The 24,235-nt window shown below is 43.5% G+C and overlaps 1 protein-coding gene across 8 annotated transcripts in view; it reads right to left on the bottom strand.

The window, feature by feature from the left end:
- The window catches only part of LOC126178950 (AF4/FMR2 family member lilli-like), a 483,718-nt gene that overhangs the window by 361,376 nt on the left and 98,107 nt on the right, over nucleotides 1-24,235 (bottom strand). For 6 of the 8 annotated variants that reach the window (XM_049924571.1, XM_049924574.1, XM_049924572.1 and 3 more), the window contains exon 2: nucleotides 14,809-14,838. The exons of the other annotated variants lie outside the window; for them this stretch is intronic. In XM_049924571.1, coding sequence (XP_049780528.1) covers nucleotides 14,809-14,838 — 30 coding nt within the window. The remainder of the gene's footprint in view (nucleotides 1-14,808; nucleotides 14,839-24,235) is intronic. 8 annotated transcript variants of the gene reach the window in all.

Genomic DNA, 24,235 nt, shown 5'->3' with positions numbered 1-24,235 from the left:
AAAGTGCTGACATGAGGTAACTTTCCAACCGCAGTTGGCCGGCGTTGATTGGTGAAACGTTGTTGTGATGCCTCGTGTAAGGGGGAGAAATGCGTACCATCACGTTTCCGACTTGGATAAAGGTCGGATTGTAGCCTATCGCGATTGCGGTCTATCGTATCGCCACTTTGCTGCTCGCGTTGGTCGACATCCAATGACTGTTAGCAGAATATGGAATCGGTGGGTTGAGGAGGGTAATAAGAAACGCCGTGCTGGATCCCAACGGCCTCGTATCACTAGCAGTCGAGATGATAGGCATCTCATCCGCATGGCTGTAACGGATCATGCAACCACGTCTCGATCCCTGAGTCAACAGATGGGGACGTGTTTGCAGCAGCATGGGCTATCAGCTCGGAGACCATGGCTGCGGTTACCCTTGACGCTGCATCACAGACAGGAGCGCCCGGGATGGTGTACTCAATGACGAACCTGGGTGCACGAATGGCAAAACGTCAATTTTTCGGATGAATCCAGGTTCTGTGTACAGCATCACGTTGGTCGCAACCGTGCTTGGCGACATAGCGGTGAACGCACTTTGGAAGCGTGTATTCGTCATCGCCATACTGGCGTATCACCCGGCGTGATGGTATGGGGTGCCATTGGTTACACGTCTCGGTCACCTCTTGTTCGCATTGACGCACTGTGAACAGTGGACGTTACATTTCAGATGTGTTACTACATTTCAGATGTGTTACGACCCGCGGCTCTACCCTTCATTCGATCCCTACGAAACCCTACATTTCAGCAGGATAATGCACGACCGCGTGTTGCAGGTCCTGTACGGGCCTTTCTGGATACAGAAAATGTTCGACTGCTGCCCTGGCCAGCACATTCTCCAGATCTCTCACCACTTGAAAGCGTCTGACAATGGTGGCCGAACAAGTGGCTCATCACAATACTCCAGCCACTACTCTTGATGAATTGTGGTATCGTGTGGAAGCTGCATGGGCAGCTGTACCTGTACACGCCATCCAAGCTCTGTTTGCTCAATGCTCAGGCGTATCAAGGCCGTTATTACGGCCAGAGGTGGTTGTTCTGGGTACTGATTTCTCAGGATCTATGCACCCAAATTGCGTGAAAATGTAATCACATGTCAGTTCTAGTATATTATATTTGTCCAATGAATACCCGTTTATCATCTGCATTTCTTCTTGGTGTAGCAATTTTAATGGCCAGTAGTGTATTTACTTCGTCTTCTTTGGTGAGGGAGTTTCGGAAAACCGTGTTTAATAACTCTGCTTTAGTGGCACTGCCATCAATGACTTCACTGTTGTTATCGCGCATTGAAGGTCTTGCCACTGGGTACTTTATGTATGACCAGAACTGGGACTGAATTAAACGAAATTTAGAACGAAATATGAGTAGGAATGTCATGGTAATTATTTTTCAGGGCTGGCTGGTTATTCGTGCGAACTAGGAACTTCTTAGACGGGATCTGTGCCGGCGAGTACAGAACGCGGTCGTCGACCCACGTGGGCGGCGAGGGCGGTGGCCGCCAAGTACGCCCCCGCACCATGAAGGCTACACTCCAGACACAATGCGAGCAGGTCACTTTTCCATGGAAGAGCAAATTTTGTGAGAGACTGAAATACCGCGCTATAAAGAAGCAAATGAGAGTATGAATCTGCTGATTCGACGCATCAAGAACTGAGCAGCAAAAAACCTGCCTTGGAGGGTACAACACTAATGTTCTTATTATTTGTTTTACGGTGCGCTATCCCGTCGTGTCGAATTTAATATCAAACGAATTCGAGATAAAGAGAGCAAACTCCGCCGGCCGGAGTGGCCGAGCGGTTCTAGGCGCTACAGTCTGGAACCGCGCGACCGCTACGGTCGCAGGTTCGAATCCTGCCTCGGGCATGGATGTGTGTGATGTCCTCAGGTTAGTTAGGTTTAAGTAGTTCTAAGTTCTAGGGGACTGATGACCTCAGTTGTTAAGTCCCATAGTGCTCAGAGCCACTTGAACCATTTTTTCGTAAACCTAAGGCACTCGGCCTGGGGTTTGCATCGAGTATTTTAGAATCTATTATTGCGGCGAAAAATCTGGATTGTTAGTAAATCAATGGGAATACAAAGGAAATGAAACTATAGAAAATCAAGCAGAGCAATATTTCGGAAACTTATCCGAATCTTTAGAACATATGGTTCGGACTCAAGAGAAGATTTTTTCTGATTACTCCAAATCAAAGCAGATAACAGGATGACACGATTTCGAAAAACCACGGCCGATTTCCTGCCCCATCCTTGTTTAGTCCGAACGTCTGGTCTGTTAATAATGACTTTGAGCCAACGCCGACAGTATAATCTTATCTCCCTTTTTGTTTCCTTCTGTCTTCTGACGTACAAAAACAAATTGCGACACGAGTGTCATGGAACGTTGGAACAATACTGTAGGAGCTCGATAACTTAAGCTGTTTTCCATTCTGTTACTGACAGCAACAGACTGACCTAACATATCGCGTTAAAGTTTTTTTAGGTAGTATCAAAATACTTTTTTTCCGACGCATATTCCCCTCGGGTTAAATAGCTAATGACAATGAATTATCATTATTGTTGACGAATTCCTAAATAAATAATTCCTAACAGATTTTATTGCCCGGCAGTGAAAAGACAATCAAAAGTCGGCCACTTTTTGTCATACACACCTGAAGTATTTTAAAGTATTTGCTCTTAGTCGAATAATGCCACACACTTTTAAGTTGCAAGGATATCAGGTGAAAACTGAAACCGATTTTACTATACATTGGCACATGTGTTTCTGTTCAGTAGAAATTCGAATCAACCTATCTGGAGGTTTCCGATGGACGCCGAATCTGAATTATCACAACGAAAAATCACAACTTTTAGGACTCATGCAAAGGTATTGTGCAACAAAAATTCACAAACCGCTGAAATATACTAGAGTGGCAGGTCCTACATAGACCTTCCCTATGTCTCCGATATTATACATACTCAAGGAGTGTTTTGATTGCGACAAGGACCCACGGTCAGCAAACCGCATCAATTTGGATAGTTCATGGTGCTACTTCAAGAGATATTCGAAGGTTAACGAAAGCTGGATGCCGTTTAGAAGCCGCATTCGGTTTCCTCGATATTACGTTAAAATGACCAATTCTAATTTGTTCGAATATGTGCAGATTGTGTTATCAGATATAGGAAAGTTTGAAGAACATGCGCTGTGGTGTATTGGTCCCTATAGTTCCCTACTGTGTTTTGCCTTCCATTTTCCATTTCTATTGCGTGTGATGAACACCAAGTCACCGGGATATCGCTGCGTCTGGGTATCGAATTTTTCGATTTCCGGCGTCACAGAGGAAATTATTGGATACAGACATGCTTTTTGAAAGAATAAGCAAGTAAACGTAATGCCTGGGGACTTTTTATCGAGCTGAATATTACGAAAGTTGGAACTACCGTTGTCGCGCACTAGGTAAGATACTTCATTCCTTGGAAACAGCGTGGTTCAAATGCACGGACGGTTATCCTCAACTGGATTTTCCGCGGTTTCCCTAAACTGCTTTAGGTGAATGCCGAAATAATTCCTTTGAAAAGGCAGCGGCCTTGTTCTCTTTGTCCTCTGCCTGCTTGTGCTCTGTCTCTAGTGACTTCTACACTGAAGGATCGTTGAACCCTAATATTCAAAAATGGCTCTGAGCACTATGGGACTTAACATCTGAGGTCACCAGTCCCCTAGAACTTAGAACTACTTAAACCTAACCAACCTAAGGACATCACACACATCCATGCTCGAGGCAGGATTCGAACCTGCGACAGTAGCGGTCGCGCGGTTCCAGTCTGAAGCGCCTAAAACCCCTAGGCCACACAGCCGTAATATTTATTTTTACGTATAGCTTAGATAGCCGACAATTCTCCATACGACAGAAAACCCATATTATGAAGATACCTTCGTTTCTCTTTTTTTTGCGATCAGTTTTCTGGCTGATTTGTTGCGGCCCGCCACGAATACATCCCCTGCGCCAACCTATTCGTCACAGAGCTTCACATGCACTCAATTACGAGCTTCACATGCACTCAGTTACTTGTTGGCTGTATTCTATTCTCTGTCTTCCCCTGCAGTTCCTTCGAGTACCGTGGAAGTTCTTCCTTGCTGTCTTACCACACGTCCTACAATCCTGTCCCTTCTTCTTGTCAGTATTATCCACATGCTCCTCTTCTCGCCGACTGTGCGGAGAACCTCGGCGTTTCTTTTCTTGTAACGAATGAAGATTTGACGAAGCCAGGAGTCGAACCCGGATCCTCTTTCTTATCAAGAAGAATATCAGGTTCGAATCCCGGTATAGCACAAATTTTCCTTTATTTTTAATTTTTATTTTCTTTTTTGTTTTGTATGTCCACCCTTGGGACCGGAGGTTTGGGGGACTTCAGCCGTTCACTTCTGTAAGAAAATCAAACGCCTACGGCATTTATTGAACGGCTGCGGTTCACAGTTGGAGAGACAACACTGCGGTTACAGGTAATCTGGAAAAATCAGTTATAGATGTTGACCTTTGATACATCGTGTATACGGAGGGTGCTAACCCTCTCGACGTCAGCTAAGGTCTGAAGATGGTGCACTGAAGCACCGAAACTGGCAGCCGTACAAGAAACTACATCTTAAAGTCGGCTGTAGGTGTTTCATTTCCTTACACAAATTTTCATATCTCATAATACCTTCAGCAGATGGAATAGTTAAAAAGGTAATGGATGGAAGTCTTGAGGGGAAGATGTTACGCCGCGCGCGATTAGCCGAGCGGTCTAGGGCGGTGCAGTCGTGGACTGTGCGGCTGGTCCCGGCGGAGGTTCGAGTCCTCCCTCGGGCATGGGTGTGTGTGTTTGTCCTTAGGATAATTTAGGTTAAGTAGTGTGTAAGCTTAGGGACTGATGACCTTAGCAGTTAAGTCCCATACGATTTCACACACATTTGAACATTTTTGAAGATGTTACAAGTAGAATAGATAGGCCAAAGTTTGTCTTCAGTAAACAGGTTTAAGGAGATGCAGATTGTAGTAGTTACGCAGAAACGAAGAAACTTGCATAGGACAGACTAGCGTCGACAGTTGAATTACTTCAGTCTTACGACTGACGACCACAACGTTCATTATATAACAGGATCAGTATTTCTGAACGGAGTTCACTTACGTTATTACATGTCGACGTAACTGCTTTTCATTGATGTCTTCCTATTGATTCTGTAATTTAATTTAAGTGAATTTACACTCTTCAGTCACATTAATGTGACGATGTGTCAAAAGCCTGAATAACCATCCTTTGCAGTACGGACATGCTGGAAGAGGGTCAGTGAGGTTCTGGAAGGTACCGATGGGGATGTGGATCCACGCCGACTCCAGTGCCGTAGACAGCTGTGCTATGTTTCAGGTTGAGGAGCCATGGCGCGAATAGCCCGATCGAGGTGGTCCTACAGATTCTCAAGTGGGTTCAGATACGTGGACGTTGGTGAGCAGTGGAGAGCGGAAAACTCATCCTCGTGCTCTTGGTACCACATACGCACACTGTGAGCTGTGTGCATTGCCCTGCTAGTAGATTCTAAAGTGCAGAGGAAAACAAACTGCATATAGCAGTGGATACGGTCCCCTAGGATAGATGCATACTTGTGTTTATCCATGACGAGAAAACCCAGGGAATGCCAAGAAAAGCCGGCCGGAGTGGCCGAGCGGTTCTAGGCGCTACAGTCTGGAACCGCGCGACCGCTACGGTCGCAGGTTCGAATCCTGCCTCGGGCATGGATGTGTGTGATGTCCTTAGGTTAGTTAGTTTTAAGTAGTTCTAAGTTCTAGGCGACTGATGACCTCAGAATTTAAGTCGCATAGTGCTCAGAGCCATTTGAGCCAGCCAATGCCAAGAAAATATACCCTAGACCATAACGCTCCCACCTCCGACCTGATCCTTCCGACTATTGTTGCACCGTGTTTGCTTCTTGTCCGATGGTGTGTAAAACCGATTCATCCGAAAAAGCCACCTGTCACCACTCTGTGGACGTCCGATTGCGGTATTCGTCGCCGATGAACAGCAGTCAACTTAGATAAAAAGAGCACTTGCCCGCGAAAGGCAAAGGCCCCGAGTTCGAGTCATGGTCGGGCACACAGTTTTAATTTGCCAGGAAGTTTCATATCAGCGCACACTCCGCTGCAGAGTGAAAATCTCATTCAGTCAACATAGATGCATGAGAGAGGCGACTGCTACGGAGGCCCATACGCAGCAACGTTCAGTGAACGGTCGTTGAGGACATGCTGTTGGTAGCGCCCTTGTTCGTCTCGGTGGACAGTTGCTCAAAAGTTGCACGTCTGTTCACCCATATACCTCTACACAGCTGTCGTTCAACCCTGTCATCTATGACCTGTGGTTCACCACAGCTGCCTTGGCGTCGGTTTTGTATAGCGCCAATGCCATGCATGGTGGTATACTTAAACCATGGGGGCACGCGAACATCACAAACTTAGCTAAAATTAAAATTTAAAACAGTCTTGATCGCTAGCTTGTTAAAATTTATTTTTTTATTGGAGTGAGTGACCGGTTTCAACTCTATGAAAGAGTCATCTTCAGACTCCAGAGCGGTAGATGGACACTGCTAGATGAGTTCCGTCGGCCCTCGACGCTCGTGTAACCTCGTGAGCAGTTACACGAACGTCAAGGGTCGACGGAACTCATCTAGCAGTGTCCATCGACCACTCTGGAGTCTGAAGATGACTCTTTCATAGAGTCGAAACTGGCCACTCGCTCCTATAAAAAAATATTTTAACAAGATTGCGATCAAGACTGTTTTAAATTTTAATTTTAGCTACTTTTAAGATCGCTATGTTTTCAAAAATCTTACAAACTTAGCTGCTTCGAAAATGCTTCCACTCTTGCCGCGAAGGCCATGACCTTGTCCTTTGGGACGTCAGATAAATCCCTTCGTTTCCTTATTACGACAAAGACTGCAATGTTTTCCGTGACCCCTCGACACGCTTTATATACCCTCCATTGTTAGTGCTGCCTACTAACAATGGTTATTGCACGTGGACCTGTGACATAGATGGTCGTCACATTAATGTGACTGGATTGCGTCATTCCAAGGCCTGTCTCGTTTATTACGTATCGCTTGAAATGGCGAAACACGCTAAAGTCTCACGGGTCTGGCAACTTCCCAAACGTAGAGCTGCCATCCCAGCGCGCTTCACGCTCTCATTAGCAGAGACGTATTCGTCCGCTGCCACTAGACGACCGGTATCTTCGCTTCATTAGGCCGTGTCTACTTGCTTTACAGATACGACAGGTTCCACGCTCTGAAAACCGCCAAGCGCTTTGCATCCCTGCGTTACCTCCTAAGCACGCGTAATTATCTGCTAACGCGATTCTTCACCTCTCGGCTGGCTTCTGTCGTATTGAAAGAAGAGCTAAGTATCGAAGCAGCTCCTGTCGACGGCAACGTAGTACCACGCAGAGCCCTCCACATAGTGTACTGTCGCGGGGAGGTAGCACGTTGCACTGACGTTCAAAAGACAGCCTGCAGACTTTCTGGATACACAACCAGGCAGAAAAAAGGCTCTGAGCTAGACTCATTTACTGTATACATAAGCGAAGCCCGCCCGGCTTTCCGGATTGGCAAGGAGCGCCTGGTTTTGGCACGAATCCGCCCGGCGGACTTGTGTCGAGGTCCGGTGAGCTGGCCAGTCTGTGGATGATTTTTAAGCGGTTTTCCATCTGCCTCGGCGAATGCTGCTGGTCCCTTATTCTGCCTCAGCTACACTATGTCGGAGATTACTGCGCAAACAAGTTCTTCACGTACGCGTACGCCACCATTACTCTACCACGCAAACATAGGGGTTACACTCGTCTGGTGTGAGACGTTGACACTTGGCCTATGTTACATGTACAACACTCGTCACCACTGAAAAAAAAATTAGTTTACTGATATGAACGGCATCTCTATGACGGCGCAATTTTCTCTTTGCCGTACGCTATGAAATCAGTAGTTGATGTAGGGAGCTGGTATTTTGCAGGTAACCGTAAATGTGGAACCATCAAACGTAACGTTTATAAGCAAATGTTACTAACGAGCACTGTTCGAGAATAAAATTACTGCCAAATTGTCATTGATGCCGCCATAGCTTAAACGCTTCTGCATGTCCTATACAGTTATTTAATGCGAAACAACGACCGCCAAAACTTACCGGCTGCGGTTCATCCCAACAGTAGTAATAAAACCTCATGACACCCGAAAAGATGTCCTTTGAGTAAAATCCTCGTGCTTAACATTCTTAGCAAACTCAGTATGTTTGATGAGCCTGAAAAATATCAAGGAATCCGCAACACGATTTTAGGTGGTTTCCTCAATCAACACGCGTACATTTCTGAGATTCCACCGTCATCTTACTTTATGTGCGAGATTAACTTTTCACAATTCAGGATTCTGTCTTCACGGAGGATTGTAAGAAAAAATATGTCTTATGTAAGTAGAAATCCACTAAGCCAAATACTGAGGCATGGAGATAATCTTCAATAAGGATAGAAACTGAAGTGACGAATTACAATTTGTGCCAAAGCCAGGACTTGGACCCAGGTCTCCTGCTTACTACACAGATGTGCTATCCAATACAACACCCTGGCACTGTGCCTAACACAGTTGCACAGAATACTGTAGTCTATTGCCCACCCTAAAACAAATTTCAATCCACACCTCATGCTATCTTGATTTTTCCCTTCTTATATCGTTATTATCGCCAGGACTCTCTAGTAACAGAATAGCAACCCAGTTTTGTAGGAAATAGGGAACTTTACCTATACCTTTGGCGTAGCTGATCTGTTGATCTCATGTAATTACATTTTCCTGGAGACATATTCAGTCTCCACTTTGTCTTCGACAAGGATAGAAGGTGTTGAAATTTGTGCCAAGGCCAGGACTTGAACCTGAGTCTCCTACTTACTAGACCGTGTGCTATCCAATACTGAACATTTAAGAAGGGCAAAATCAAGATGGGCAGATTGTGCATTGAAATTTGTGTTAGGGAGGGCATTGAAATACAGTATTCCGTGCAGCTATTTAGCCACGATGCCAGTGTGGTGTAGTGGATAGCACATGTGCCTAGTAAGCAGGGACCTCGGTTGAAGTCCCGGCATTGACACGCATATTAATTCATTACTTCAGCTTCTATCCTCATCGAATATACAGTTGGGACTTAGTATGGCTCCAGGTAAATGTAGTTACATCAGAGCAACAGAGATGATCGTACTCTTCGCTGTAGGGCGAACAGTGATTATTCTGCGTAAATTCCAAGTGTCAAGGAGAACAGTTGATACGCATTTATGGTATAATTTGACTGTCTACAATGAACCATCGTCACTGTCATATTTGAGACTCATATTAAAACGTTATTCCTCTCTTGACAAATGTGATGTTCCTAAATGCGGTCTACAGAACTATTCATTCTAGTTGTAATGTCACTAAGAAATTGCTCCATATCGATTATAGATTACACAGGGCTCATATTCGAAAGAAGCGCGACTCTAATCTCTCTTCGGCTATCCAGATTTCGATTTTCTGTGGTTTCGCTTAATTGATTAAGGCGAATGCATTACCTTTTAAATGGGTCCCTTCTAATTTCCTTCCTCATCTATGTCCTGTCCGAGCTTGGCACTAATAACTTCGTCGTCGACGGAGCTTTGCAGTCCGATTTTCCTTTCTCGATTAAAGGTATACCTTTGTTCATCTTTAATCACTTCCGCCAGAATGGTGTCACTGTTACCACTAAAATACGAAAGTTTTCAAGAAGATCCCGGAAACTGGTTTCAGGAACTCCGCAAGAGACATGAAAGGAAGAAAGCGGGCAGTGAGACAGGATGACTATCGCGGCTCCATTTCGTAAGAGTAATTGCAGAGGCAGACTTCATCCGGCGTGGCGGGGAGCTGCGCAGGCTAGCAGCTGCTACGGCACCGCAGTGCGTGTTGTGTGCAGACCACTCTACTTAATCGCGGACGTCGCCAACACGGACGTCATCAGACTGGCGGTTGCGCATGCGCAGTACACTGACCTGCAGGCGCCACTCTCTCTGTTTTCCGCTTCGGATGCTTAACTCAACTCTTCCCACATAACTCTCGCGTCATCGGCTCGTGGGTACCAGCAGCAACTACCATATTTCTTACTGCTGAAACCATTGTGCGAGTGTCACCAGCGTATTTAGGTGCGGAGGGCGGGAGCGCAGTCCTTTTCGTTTCATTTTCTCACGCTTGTCCGGAGCTGTGGGAAGCGCAGTATTATTCTAGAATTCCACCAGTGCTTCAGCTAGACGTGAAACTCAAGATTACCAAAAATGAAGGCAAAAAACTGTCCAGATGCGACTAGGACTCGCGCACTGAGGACGCCGAACAAACTCAATTTTGTATTCACACATTGCGTCGATCCTGGAAATCGAGAACGCCGACGATCTTTTCCTGTTATAAAAAAAATGGTTCAATTGGCTCTGAGCACTATGGGACTTAACATCTGGGGTCATCAGTCCCCTAGAACATAGAACTACTTAAACCTAACTAACAAAAGGACATCACACACATCCATGCCCGAGGCAGGATTCGAACCTGCGAACGTAGCGGTCGCGCGGTTCCAGACTGAAGCGCCTAGAACCGCTAGTTTACAACGGCTGGCTTTCTTGTTATCGAAGTTGAAAATTGGCAGGTGTCGGTCCCGGAAATTCTAAGACTTTCGACAAGGGTTTAATTTTAATTTTAAAGTCGAACGACACAAGAAATATTTTTTTCGTGTGATATAATTGCAAATTAACAATTTTCTGATTTTTCCTTTACGTGTACTGTGAAACCTCGCTTCTTGCCAAATTTCATGATTCAACAGGAGGTATGCTGTAGGTTTTATTGAGTGAGTTTACGAGCATCAAAATAAGTGACATAAATATCTTCTGATTGCGCTGACTTAGAAGGCTAATGTTTTTACACCACCACAGGCCCACAGACATTAGTATGTTACACAAATTTCAACTTGATACGTCTGCTCGTTCGTGAGAGAAAGAGGTTCTTAACAGACAGACAGACAGTCGGGCAACAAATGACAAATTAAATACTTTTTCGTGTGATTTAATTACAAATTAAAAATTTTCGGATTTTTTCATTTAGTTGTACTGTAAAACCTTGATTCTAGCTAAATTTCATGAGTCTAGGTCAACGGGAAGTATCTCATAGGTTTTGATGAGTGATTTTGCGAGTATCAAAATATGTGACATAAAAGGCAGTATCATTTGGTTGCATTGAGTTCGAAGCTCAACATTTATTACACTGCCAAGTGCCTAGAGACCTTACTACGATATATAAATTTTAACTTGGTACGTCTACCCAATCCTCATGAAAAGGGAACACACAGTGTCAGATAAGAAACGACAAAAAGAATTTGTGTGATATAATTACTAATTAAAGCGTGAAACCTTGCTTGTAGTCAAACTTCAGTATTAAAGGCCAGCGGGAAATACTCTTCAGATTTTGATAAGTGAGTTTGCGAGTATCAACATATGTAACATAAATTGGCCGTATATGTTAACTGCATTGACTTAGAAGCTTCAGTTTTCTGCATCGTTAAGGGACCGTAGGTCTTAGTATGTTCCATAAAGTTCAAGGTGATAAATCTACCCGTTCTTGAGAAAACTGGTTTTTAACAGCCAGACATACAGACAGGCAGGCAGCAACAAAGTGATTCTATAATAAGGGTTCCGTTTTTACCGACTGACGTAGAGAACTCTAAAATCGGGACAACGTCGAGTTATGTAAGTACAATGTCTTTCTTACGTCTCCTCTGCACCACTTACAAAATTCGGAGGAACTCTGTCGATGACTAGGTCATTAAAGGTAATCTCGGCTCGGGGAAGGAAATCATCTATGTGCTTTTCATACCAACCATTTGCCTCAAGCTATTTAGCGACATCTTTTTTTCACATCTTATCCATCTGTCACATCTGTTTTCGATTGTCCCAGACAAAAATTAAAATTTCGCGTATCCGTATGTATGTATGTGTGTGAAACGTGTTTTGCGTGTCTGGAGTAGAGGAATCTTTGTGATTTAGGGACAACAATACAAGTGTATGGCCGCTAAAATTAGGTATGCGAGATCCCATTGTCTAATCACCGAGTTACCTCGCTCACTGTAGCGACATAGAGATGCAGTATCCAGTCTATCTGTACAAGAGGACGTTGATGGGTCCATTTTGTGGCAAACAGTCTAGGTGGAGCAATGCTTATGACACTCGACTCTTGTTCAGGATGAGTGCGTTCAAATCCCCGCAAGGTCATCCAGATGTCCTGCTTCAGTGACTTTCTTAAAGTACTACTTGTAAATGCTGGGCTGGTTCCTTAAATAGATCTCGAGCGCCATCTCGCACACATTTCATAATGGTGTGATTATATGATGTTCTTTTTCTCAGAATGGTCGATATTCTGACCTCTAGATAGACGTCCGTATTTTCCTGACACACTCTGCATATGATTGCGTGACTATTTCCCACAATTTTACTTTCCCTAAATTAGATACTCTTTTTACCACATAATTAATTCAACAGTTAGTTGACTATGTGTCTCTCCTGGAACAAAGGACCACAGTGATTCTGTGCGACTTCTTGATTAAAGAAAAACTTACTCATTTACTACTCACGAGAAATTTAATGTTAAGTTAAAGTTAGTCCTTTGTTATCGTAAATCTATGCAAAATACTGAAAAATGACATTTCTGAGTAATATAAAATTTCATCTTTTATCATTGGCGTACCTTTCGTCTCTGTGCTATTGTCACCCCCTTCTGTTTCAGTTTTCTTTTTTCCATATCGCTTGTTAATCTTGCCTCACTGTTTCTCGCTCTCTCCCTGCCTAGTCGACTTCCTGTCCATGCTGTTTCCTTATCCACTGTTTTCAGACATTTCTATTACATTTGACTACTTCGGCAACGACGTAATTAGGAAATTGCTTAACATTAATAAGACAGACATATCTTAAATTCCATATATGCATTGCTATACATACTATATACATACTATTATATTATTATTAAACTGGTCAGGCATCATTCAAACCGGAAGATTTACTGTCTGAGGAAAATATGATTAGAAGCAAGAGAAGGCCCGAAGATCCTAATATTGCCGGGTGAAATAAGTTCATAAAATAAATAAATAAATATTCTTATAAATGGGAAATGACGACCAACAGCATCGCCAGGAGTTCACTTCTTTCATCACTCCTCTGACTGGTTCGATGCGGCCCACTACGACTTGCTGTCTTGCGCCAACCTACTAACATCAGAGTAACGCTTGAATCCAGAGTCCTCAGTTATATGTCGGATGTATTCCAAACTCTCTCTTTCCCTACAATTTTTGATCTCTACGGCTCCCGCTAGTACCGTGTAAGTCATTCCCTGATGCCTCAACATTTGTCCTATCATCCTGTCCATTCTTCCTGCCCGTGTTTTCCGCGTATTCCTTTCCTCGTCGAATCTATACAGGACTTTCTTTATTTATTTTATCAATCGACTTAATTCAGCATCCATTTGTGTCACAGCGTCTCAAACGCTTCCATTGTCTTACTTTCCGATTTTCGTACATTGCATAATTTACCCCCATAAACTGCTATGCTCCAGACGTTTGAGTACATTCTTATAAATCTCTTCCTCAGATTAAGGTTTATGTGCGATAAAATAGACTGCTGCCATCTTTGCCCGTGCTATTCTGTCTTTTTGTCCTCTTAATCTGTCATGCGTTAGCCGGCCAGTGTGGCCGAGCGGTTCTAGGCGCTTCAGTCTGGAACCGCGCGACCGCTACGGTCGCAGGTTCGAATCCTGCCTCGGGCATGGATGTGTGTGATGTCCTTAGGTTAGTTAGGTTTAAGTAGTTCTAAGTTCTAGGGGACTGATGACCTCAGATGTTAAGTCCCATAGTGCTCAGAGCCATTTGAACCATTTGTCATGCGTTACTTTGCTTCCTTCACGTACATGCATCGTATTTGTCGTCAGCAGTTTTGATCTAAGAGAGCCAGATTATGAACCACGACAGCAGGTTCATCGTTTATTAACAAAGTGGCGCTGAGCACCCCGGAGACTGCCGCCAACCACAGCCGGTTAATCTGCGACACCGGCACCCGGCACAGTGTTGCTCGACATGTCACGACACGACATCAAGCGTCGACAGATACCATTGTACAGTGAGTAAATGAAAAGCGTTGATCGGCTCACTGACTAGTGTGTTGTTCTTCCTCCTCTGACATTCACTTTCTTGAATGTAGATACGTCAAGAATCCCGTTATGCCGCAAGAGTGGAAAAATCAAAATTCTTGACAGCACTTTGACAGCGTTTGAGTCCATTAAATGAGTATGTCTATGTGTCCACAGACGAAACATCATTAATAGCTTCCTCGGTCTAAATGTCATCGTCTGCTAGTGTTTGTTGTCAGTCTATAATGCAATAAACGTTGTCTTACAGAAACTACGCAGTTGTTTAATAGCTCCGACAGCAGAGAAGTTCGATCATGTTAAGGCGACGCTTCTGTTAAATAAGTTGACCAGCTTCCTTATTTTTTAAAAAATATAACGTTGTTATCTTCTCCGTACCCAAGTACACTTGGAAGATACAAACCTATAACGCTAACTATTGTCTACATGATATTCAGCTCTAAGAACAAAAATCCCTCCCAACATCTGTTTATCGTTCTAATAAATACGATGTAGAAGGTAAAGCAATTTTATTTACCACTCGGTGTAAAGTATATTACCGTACTCGATAAGCGTTCACTTACATCTGGTAAAGCAGCCGCGTAGGATTCGTCCTGAAAGAGAGAACGAATCAGCATGAGAACGAATCAGCATGAGGTCTCCAAGAACGAACGTATACAATGCAACTTTAAATATACAAAATATAAAACTCATTCTTTACAATATTCTACTAGCGAAGGTGTTTTGTAATGCATGTTGTGAGAAATCACACGCATATTTCATATGTTATAAAGACGCAAATAATGAATTTATATTAAAGATGTGTCGTTTAATTTATAAAGCTACTAGAATATAGTTTATGTTTAAAAAATATTTGTCTGTCTAGATAGAAGGGGACATTATTCCATATAGAAACTACGAGCACTTGGTATGTGGCGATAGTGCGAAATTTAGGACATCCAGTTTACCGTTAGGACATCTATACAGGAGCCCTGCAACGTGTGGAGCATAGAGATAAACGATAAATCATAATTGTACTATTTACGAGGCAAAACAAGGACTGCAGACTTTCCTCAACACAGTGCAAAAAAAAAAAAAAAAATCCAAGAGGCGACCTGTGGAACCCAAGGATTCTCTAAGATTGATGACTCTGCCGTAAAACTAACGAGAGAAAAGAACTTACATAAACTGCGTGGCGTTCCTTCTTCATGGAGCCGATTGTTATGGTTACGTTTTATTGGTATTTACTTGCGGTTTCTCCACATATTACGTTTAATATTTTCACAACGCTCATACAGTCCCATAAGCGACATGTCTATAAATTTTGTGTTGAGTTACAACTCGGTCTATATTTAGTACTGCACTCGCATGAGTTAGTCTCTCGCGTATTCATTGAAAATGTACGGTCTGTTGTAACATTCTAGCCAGATTTTTTAAAAATTTAACATTCCTTACGGCAGTTCTGCAAGTCGTTTCTGATTAAACTCTTGTTGCTACTACAGGCAGCAAGTACTTCTTCGATTTAAGGATAGGTATTTTTTCATTTGAATTAATCTAAATCTAAAACCGATAAGATAGAAACAAGAATCCTGCAGATCATTACAGAGGCGGAAATGTGTTTTCCGCCTTCATTACGCAGCTGCCATTTTATCATCTGTGGTACTACCTGCACACCTACCGCGCTAGATGTAGCGCTAATGCCGTCAGTAAATTCTGAAAGAGTGAAAAACAATCTTACAGGAAATTAAGGCATGTCATGACAAAGCGGTATCGATTGGTAATATGATATTACACTGACGATCACGCTGCATAATTTGCATACAATATACCACCTTGAAAAACTAAGCATCTCGATAAAGGCTTCAGTACGTGATTTTTGTCCACAATGTAGTGCACCTATTTCGTGGGCTATCGTTGGGCATGTGAAAAAATGAAGTAGACTGCTCTCATTACAGTGAAGTAATGCTCCTGTTTATTGTAGCAGTTTGGTTATTATGAAACAGGTTATCATAACTATCTGGCGCACACGGTGAAAGTCTGTTATTCTGTAATGTTGTCGTCAAAAAGCGGTAAAGAGAACTACCGTATAATGGAAAGAATTGAAATTGCTGATGTTATGGGATACATTTTGCGGTACGGCGTGTAATCTGGCAAGAATCTCCAGAAACTGTGCATACTAGGCATCACATTAACCTGGCCTGCGAAATATCTTCAAACTTTTATAAAGATGTAATAATGCCACTGGAAAAGAAAGCAGGTGTTGATAGGTGTGAATGTTATTATCAATTTAATTAGTCATGCTTGCAAAATACTGATAAGAATAATTTTTAGAGAGCTAGAAGAACTAGTAGAAGCTAATCAGGGGGAAGATCTGTTTGGAATCCGGAGAAATGTAGGAACACGCGAGGCAATACTGACCCCGAAAGGCAGACCTGCGTTTACAGTATTTATAGATTTAGAGAAAAATTTATACACTGTTGACTGGAATACAATCCTTGAAATTCTGAAGGTAGCAGGAGTAAGCGGAAGGTTATTTACAACTTGAACAGAAACCAGTTGGCAGTTATAAGAGCCGAAGAACGTGAAAGGGAAACAATGGTTGAGAAGAGTTCAAATGGTTCTGAGCACTATGCGACTTAACTTCTGAGGTCATCAGTCGCCTAGAACTTAGAACTAATTAAACCTAACTAACCTAAGGACATCACACACATCCATGCCCGAGGCAGGATTCGAACCTGCGACCGTAGCGGTCACGCGGTTCCAGACTGGAGCGCCTTTAACCGCACGGCCACACCGGCTGGCAGAAGGGAGTGAGACAGGGTTGTAGCCTATCCCCGATGTTATTCAGTCCGTGCATTCTGCAAACAGTGAATCAAATCAAAGAAAATTTTAGAATGGAATTGAAGTTCTGCGAGAAGAAATAAAGAAAGTTGACCGATGACATATTAATTGTACAAGAGATGGCAAAGGACCTGGAACACTATTTAAACGTACTGGATAGTGTCTTTGAAAAAGTTTATAAAAGGAACATCCATAAAAGTAAAACAAAGTTAATGTATTCAAATTACATCGGACAATAGTGATTGAATTGGTTTAGGTTATAGCAGTATATGAGTTTTCTTGCTTGGACAGCAAAATAAATGATGGCATATAAAATGTATAAAATGTAGACTGGCAATGACAAGAAAAGCGTTTCTGAGGAAGACAAATTTGTTAACATCGATATAAATGTAAGTGTTAAGAAGTAGTTTTTCTTATTGAGTATATCCTTGTACAGAAATGAAACATGAACGCTAAATAGGTCAGGCAAGAAGAGAATGGAAGCTTTCAAAATGCGGTGCTATGGAATAATGCTAAAGACTGGTTTGGTAGATATTGTAACTAACGAGGAACTACCGAATAGACATGAGGAGAAAAGAAATTTGTGGACCGAGTTGACTAAAAGAAAGAATCGGTTGATAGGACACATTCTGAGACATCAAGGAATTACAAATTTATTATTAAAGGGAAGTGTGAGAGGCTAAGGGATGAGTAGAGTAGGCAGATCTAATAGATGTAGGTTTCAGTAATTTAGAGTTGATGAACTTTCACAGGAGCGATGTGACTGAAGAGCTTCATCAGTATTTGGACTGAAAACCACAAAAACAATAACAGCCGGTAAGTTGCACACATAGAAGGAGAATCGTTCACTCGGGAGTGCAGCGTGCGCGTTTCAGAAATTTCCTGACAGGTCCGTGTGACTGCATTTTGGAACTCCCTTTGGCAGACGACGCTCTGACCGACTGCCCTATTGATAGCGCTCGTACACAGTCTGGATCTCGCAGTTAATTTCAAAGTGTCTATCAACATTGGAGGTGTACACAGGGACTTAAGAAAGTAAGTTTCGCATGCTGTCCCACGCTAAGACCGTTGCATAACAAGTGTGGCCCATTGTCCTGGTTTCCTTCAGACACTGTTCAGCCGCGGTAAGGATAACAGGTGCAAAACAGTCTGCGAAGTAAGTGCCCCGGCAACTGGATACGTGCTCCACAGATGAAATTTGCGGTACAGTACAATTCATGTGGATAGAACCTCTAAACTGCACACGGAATCAGTGTGAAATTCTAGCGGTGTGTGGACCAAATGCAATGTCGCACATCATCGAGGAACTGAACGATAAGTAGAACGTTCTGACCGTGGCTTACAACGTCTTGGTGAATACGCTGAAGAACAGTATTTTGAAGTATACTGCAACATTCAATAAAAATTGCTTGGTCTGTCATATTAACGTGCAAACTACCATTTGAAGTTCCCTCGTAGGTTTCTGACTGCAAATGAAGGTGCTCGATAGAGCTGCCAACGCGCATATAAAGTATCCCTAAACATTGCCAACGGACGATTTCTGATTCAGCTTTTACCTGTATCGCAATAGCTACATACAGACTCAACATAATGCTTGCAGTATTTTTGAAAAGACATCTATTCCTCGCTAAGAAACCCATATACAGGGATCCATATAGACTCGTACTTGAAAACGTTTTCTAGATACACATCTTTAGTATGCTTTGCATTCCTCTACATAGTACAAAGCGTAGTATAAGTCTACCAACAGAAGCTACGCTCCGAGTGAGCCTCAGTCTCTCCAATATTATTCTTGTGGACCGTACTAGATACACGATGAAGGAACTAGATCTTTTACACAGTCTACCAGTAATACCTTAAATTGTCTTAACTTTTTTATTTTCCTTGTGTGGGATCCACTGTTACATAAAACTTTTTAAAACACATCAACTGCTCGGTTATCAGCGCCCGTACAAATTCCCAACCGTTGCTCAGTCCAATCTCGCCACTTTCGTGAATGATGATGAAATGATAAGGACAACACAAACACCCAGTCATCTCGAGGCAGGTGAAAATCCCTGACCCCGCCGGGAATCGAACCCAGGACCCCGTGCTCGGGAAGCGAGAACGCGACCGCGAGACGAGGAGCTGCGGACTAGTAGATTTTCTTTCCCCAAAAAAGTCATAGCGCGTCAGCGTAAAATCATGTACCATAACTTTACAAAAGGCTGACATCAGCGGTATAGGCCTATAAGTATGTGTACCTGTCAGGCCATCCTTCTTAAAAACGGAAATGACCTGCACAGTCTTCTAATAGGAAGCTACTCTTCATTGCTCCAGTGACGTCCAGTAAACTACTGTTGAAAGGGGAGCATACGTCCGGCCACCGAACTGCATTTCAATAATATATGACCAACGTACATTTTGCGTGCAACCCTGATACGTTAATCACATTAATAGTATATCCTAATCGAAGCTACAACATCCAATGCAGCAGACTGTCATACAATAAATTACATACACACGTGTATGTGTTTTTCACATATCATCCAAAACTACTGCATCGATTTGAACTAAACTTGGTGCATATGCTGCTTACTGCCTGGGAAGAAGTATTGTAGTGGTACGTACCACCTAGCCCACATAGGGATGCAGCACGGCTGAGCATAGAGAGGGGGAAGGGGGAGGTGGCTTGTGTTGGGTTGATTTGGGGGACGAGACGGGGTTAGGGAAGGAAGTCGGCCGTGCCCTTTCGAAGGAACCATCCCGGCATTTGCCTGGAGTGATTTAGGGAAATCATGGAAAATCTAAATCAGGATGGCCGGACGCGGGATTGAACCGTCGCTCAACCGAAGGCGAGTCCAGTGTGGGGAGGTGGACAGAGAGAGGGGAAGGAGGGTACGGACAGAGAGAGTAGCAGACAAAACGGACAAAGAATAGGAGGAGGAGAGAGGGAGAGAGGAGACAGGCAGAGTGAGGGGGAGGAACAGAGATGGGGAGGAGAAGGAGAAGGAAAGAGAGAGAGGGTGAAAGAGAGAGGTGGAGATAGACAGAAAGAGAGGGGTTGAGAAGATGTGAGTAGTGTATGTGCCGTGTGCACTGTGAGTAATAGCATAGCACTCCGTCTTCAGGCCACAAGTGGCCCACCGGGACCATCCGACCGCCGTGTCATCCTCAATGAGGATGTGGATAGGAGGAGCGTGTGGTCAGCACACCACTCTCCCGGTCGTTATGATGGTTTTCTTTGACCGGAGCCGCAACTATTCGGTCGAGTAGCTCCTCAATTGGCATCACGAGGCTGAGTGCACCCCGAAAAATGGCACCAGCGCATGGCGGCCCGGATGGTCACCCTTCCAAGTGCCGACCACTGCCGACAGCGCTTAACTTCGGTGATCTGACGGGAACCGGTGTATCCACTGCGGCAAGGCCGTTGCCTACTGTGAGTAATAGGACATTAAATAAATAAACGTGGTAGTTTTTATTTCCGAATGGCGGTATAACCAGTGGGATGTAGCAGTATTAGTGACATAGTTTTTTTTGTCTCAGTCACGAAGTATTTTTATTAACGTGGGAGTAGTTTCAATGAGATACCCCGTCAAGCCATGAAGTTTCGAGACTTGATTAGTAAAAAAGTCGTCTCCCCAACTTGAGTATAACGCACAGAACGTTCATACAATCATGTGTAACTGTCCTCCTTTGGTCTGTTGTTGAACTCACACGTCACATTATCTCGAACGTCGATTACGTCGTCCAAGCGTTGACTTTTCATGTGAATTTCTGCACTCTGTCGTAGGTTTGTATTGATAGTACGATATCATATCAACCGTGACGATTTTTTCCCATAAAAGAATTGTTCGGGTTTTGGAATTTCAATCAAGCCGCAGCAGGTGTCCACGTGAATTTATTTTTAATCAGATGTCAAGGTGTGCGGGACAAACTTTGCACGCACTTTCCTCTTTTTCAAAACATTTTGGAGCATGTCTTCAGCACATGATTTAGAGGTGTTGCTTCATTGCAGTTCGTCACACAACAAAGTTGACACACTACTTCCTGTTCACAAACGGCTAGTGAAATGCCCATCTGTTGTTTACAGAGTGCAAGCTGCTAGTTGCTGGCCTAATGCTGGCTGGTGTCGCTTATGCGTCAGGAATAAATCAATCTCGGAACTTTGTGGACGGATCGTGTACGCACCATTGTAAGATTGGGCTACTAGTAGCACGCCACTGTGAATTTCAGTGTGATACGCAAGAGGCTGAGGTGTTGTTGCAGTGCATGTCGCAGCGCGGCGTTTTTGGTCTCTCCACGGCGGACGAGCTCGAGGTGCGGCCAGGCGAGACGGAGGCGCGACAGCAGCGCCACACCCATACCTAGCGGCGCGGCGGAGCGACACGACTCCGGCCAGCGAGCGAAAGCCACAACACAGCCGAGCACAGCACACTTTCTCCCGCGGCTGCCGTGCCTTACCAGCCCTCTTCTCTGTCCTCTTCTGCTCTGACCGCAGGGGCTCTCCTACTGCACTGTAATCTACAAGTAACAATTTACTCATTTTACTGGTTGTTAAGCTCCGTGGCTGCAGATCATATTACTTTAAGAAATACATCAACCAGCCACTTTATTATGTATTTTTTATTTTTTTTTCACTCATCTTCAGTTGGAGTAAAACAAAATAAAAAAAATATCGACTGCATTTTGGATGCTACATCTGACCTGTACAAAATAACAGTTTTGTTCATCTATTACGCTTTGCGAGTAGTGTATCCATACATATTATAAAAATGGATGTAAATATCTGTGAGTGTGTGTGTGTGTGTGTGTGTGTGTGTGTATGTGTGTGTGTGTGTGTTGGGGTTTATGGGCGCTCAAGTGTGTGTATGTGTATGTTTCCTTAACCACTGGAACGATTTCAACCAAACTTGGTGCGCATATACCTTAGTGTCAGGCAGAACCACCTACCTATCAAAGAGGTGGGATAGAGATGAAAAAGAAGCGTAGCCCGCGATGCGCCAACTGCCAGTCTTTATTCATCCGGTATTTGAGAAAGAGAGCACTTAGAGACTTGCAACAAACTTCAGACACAATTTCAAACCTGTAAGAAATTTCTTTCTGCCGACAACCCATAAAAATGATGAAAGGAAAGATGTTTATCGCTTACTACTTTTCCGCTGTTCGCTCGCATCTCGTGGTCGCGCGGTAGCGTTCTCGCTTCCCACGCCCGGGTTCCCGGGTTCGATTCCCGGCGGGGTCAGGGATTTTCTCTGCCTCCTGATGGCTGGGTGTTGTGTGTTGTCCTTAGGTTAGTTAGGTTTAAGTTGTTCTAAGGTCTAGGGGACTGATGACCATAGATGTTAAGTCCCATAGTGCTCAGAGCCATTTGAACCATTTTTTTCCGCTGTTCATGCAATAAAGGCACCACATAAGGCATGACGCTATAATGTGTCACTTCTTTACTACTAACCGTATTCGCGACTCATTTTAGAGACAGTATGCACATACACCACTGAATGTAGCTGCAAAATTACATCATTGTTCAACATGTGGCTCAGGAGATGTCATGTCATAAACTATGAGAACCATAAAAATTGCCGCATCAGGCATGACTTTTAAATTTATTACGTCTTTTCTACTAGCTCTGTTCTCAATCAGTTTCGCAGATAACATCTACATACTCCGCTGTATGTATGACCAATATTATATCTTTGTACGACACACTGTTCAGGGGATATGGCGTCACGAATATTAAGAACAAGGCCAGGCGCTGCATGGTACGGGCGTTGAAGCACAGCTATAAATAAATAACAGGGCAGCGCGGGGTTTTTCCGCTAGTTTACAATAAATTATTCATTAGATGCACTTAATTTCTATTTTCCTTGTTGTTCCTCCTATTTTCCGTATTTGTAAGCTTGGCGTAAACCATTTTTCTTTGTGTGATGCATAACAATAGCACACATTCATCATATCGCCGACTGACGTGTTGTTCTGAAAGTACTGTTGAAGTCAGTTGCGTAAATTCATTAAATATTTTGTTTTAAGCTTGTGAATGATTAAAAAGTAAAACTTTAACTTGCAAGCAGACTGTAACTTTGTCTGTAGAAATAATTTTATGATGTAAACAAGCATGTTAGTCGGCAAAATGGTGAATAGCGCGCTCTTGTTGTGCATCACACAAAGATAGATTCCATGCTTTTAAATGCGGAAAATAGCTGCAACAACAAACAAAATAGAAATTAAGTGCATCTAACGATTAATGCATTGTAAATATACAACTAGCAAAGTGCAGCAGTTAAACAAAACTGTTATTTTGTACCAGGCAGCTGTAGCATCCAAAGTGCAGTGGATGTTTCTAACTATGTGGTAACTGAGGAGGTGAATATGGTTCTGCGCCAACTGACGATGGGCGAAAGTCCGAAACGTGTAGTGGTACAAATACAAGTAAATAAATGGTGGATGGCTGCTGCATATAATCAAATCATTTAATCTAGAAGCCCCACTGACGAATTGCTGCATTAAGCCTCCCACCAACACGTCACCAAGTGAAGAAAGTAGTAATCAAAAATACGATGTTATGACTATCGTGCTAGGCGCAACGACGCAATAAGCCCACTGTATGGAACCGTGAAGTTATGTAAAAAATGGTTCAATGGCTCTAAGCACTATGGGACTCAATCCATGTCCGAGGCAGGATTCGAACCTGCGACCGCACCAGCAGCGCCGTTCCGGACTGAAGCGCATAGAACCGCAAGGCCACAGCGGCCGGCGAAGTTATGTAACTGCCAAACTATTTTACAGGACACAGTGCTTGCGGAAAAGCAGATATGAAAAGGGCGCATATTTGACATTAGTGGACGTGTGATGTTGCAACGGGACCATCTTGATAAAGCACATTGGTCGCCTTGGAGCCCCGCAAATTGTGTAGAACTGGTATCAGGCGCTCATGTGACCACTGCTGACGTAACTATGGGAGTGAACGTATGTACGGAACTAGCTTAGTAAGATGAGTAAATGCGGAAATGTGACAAAATGTCAGGAAGGAGCTAGCTTGCCCATGACCACACTGTGAATGAAGTTGCCCGATTTGCTGGTATACCAGCGCGGAGTGCCCAACTTGTCCACAAGGAATGGTGTCCCAACTGACATACACCCGTGACGAATGTCACTCCTTGTCAGTGACAAAAGGAAATGCTGCTATCCGTG

Source organism: Schistocerca cancellata, chromosome 1 (genome assembly GCF_023864275.1).
Source record: "Schistocerca cancellata isolate TAMUIC-IGC-003103 chromosome 1, iqSchCanc2.1, whole genome shotgun sequence".
Taxonomy (NCBI): Eukaryota; Metazoa; Arthropoda; class Insecta; order Orthoptera; family Acrididae; genus Schistocerca; species Schistocerca cancellata.
Note: the sequence above shows the minus strand (reverse complement) of the source record. Positions and strands in the feature narration are given on the sequence as shown.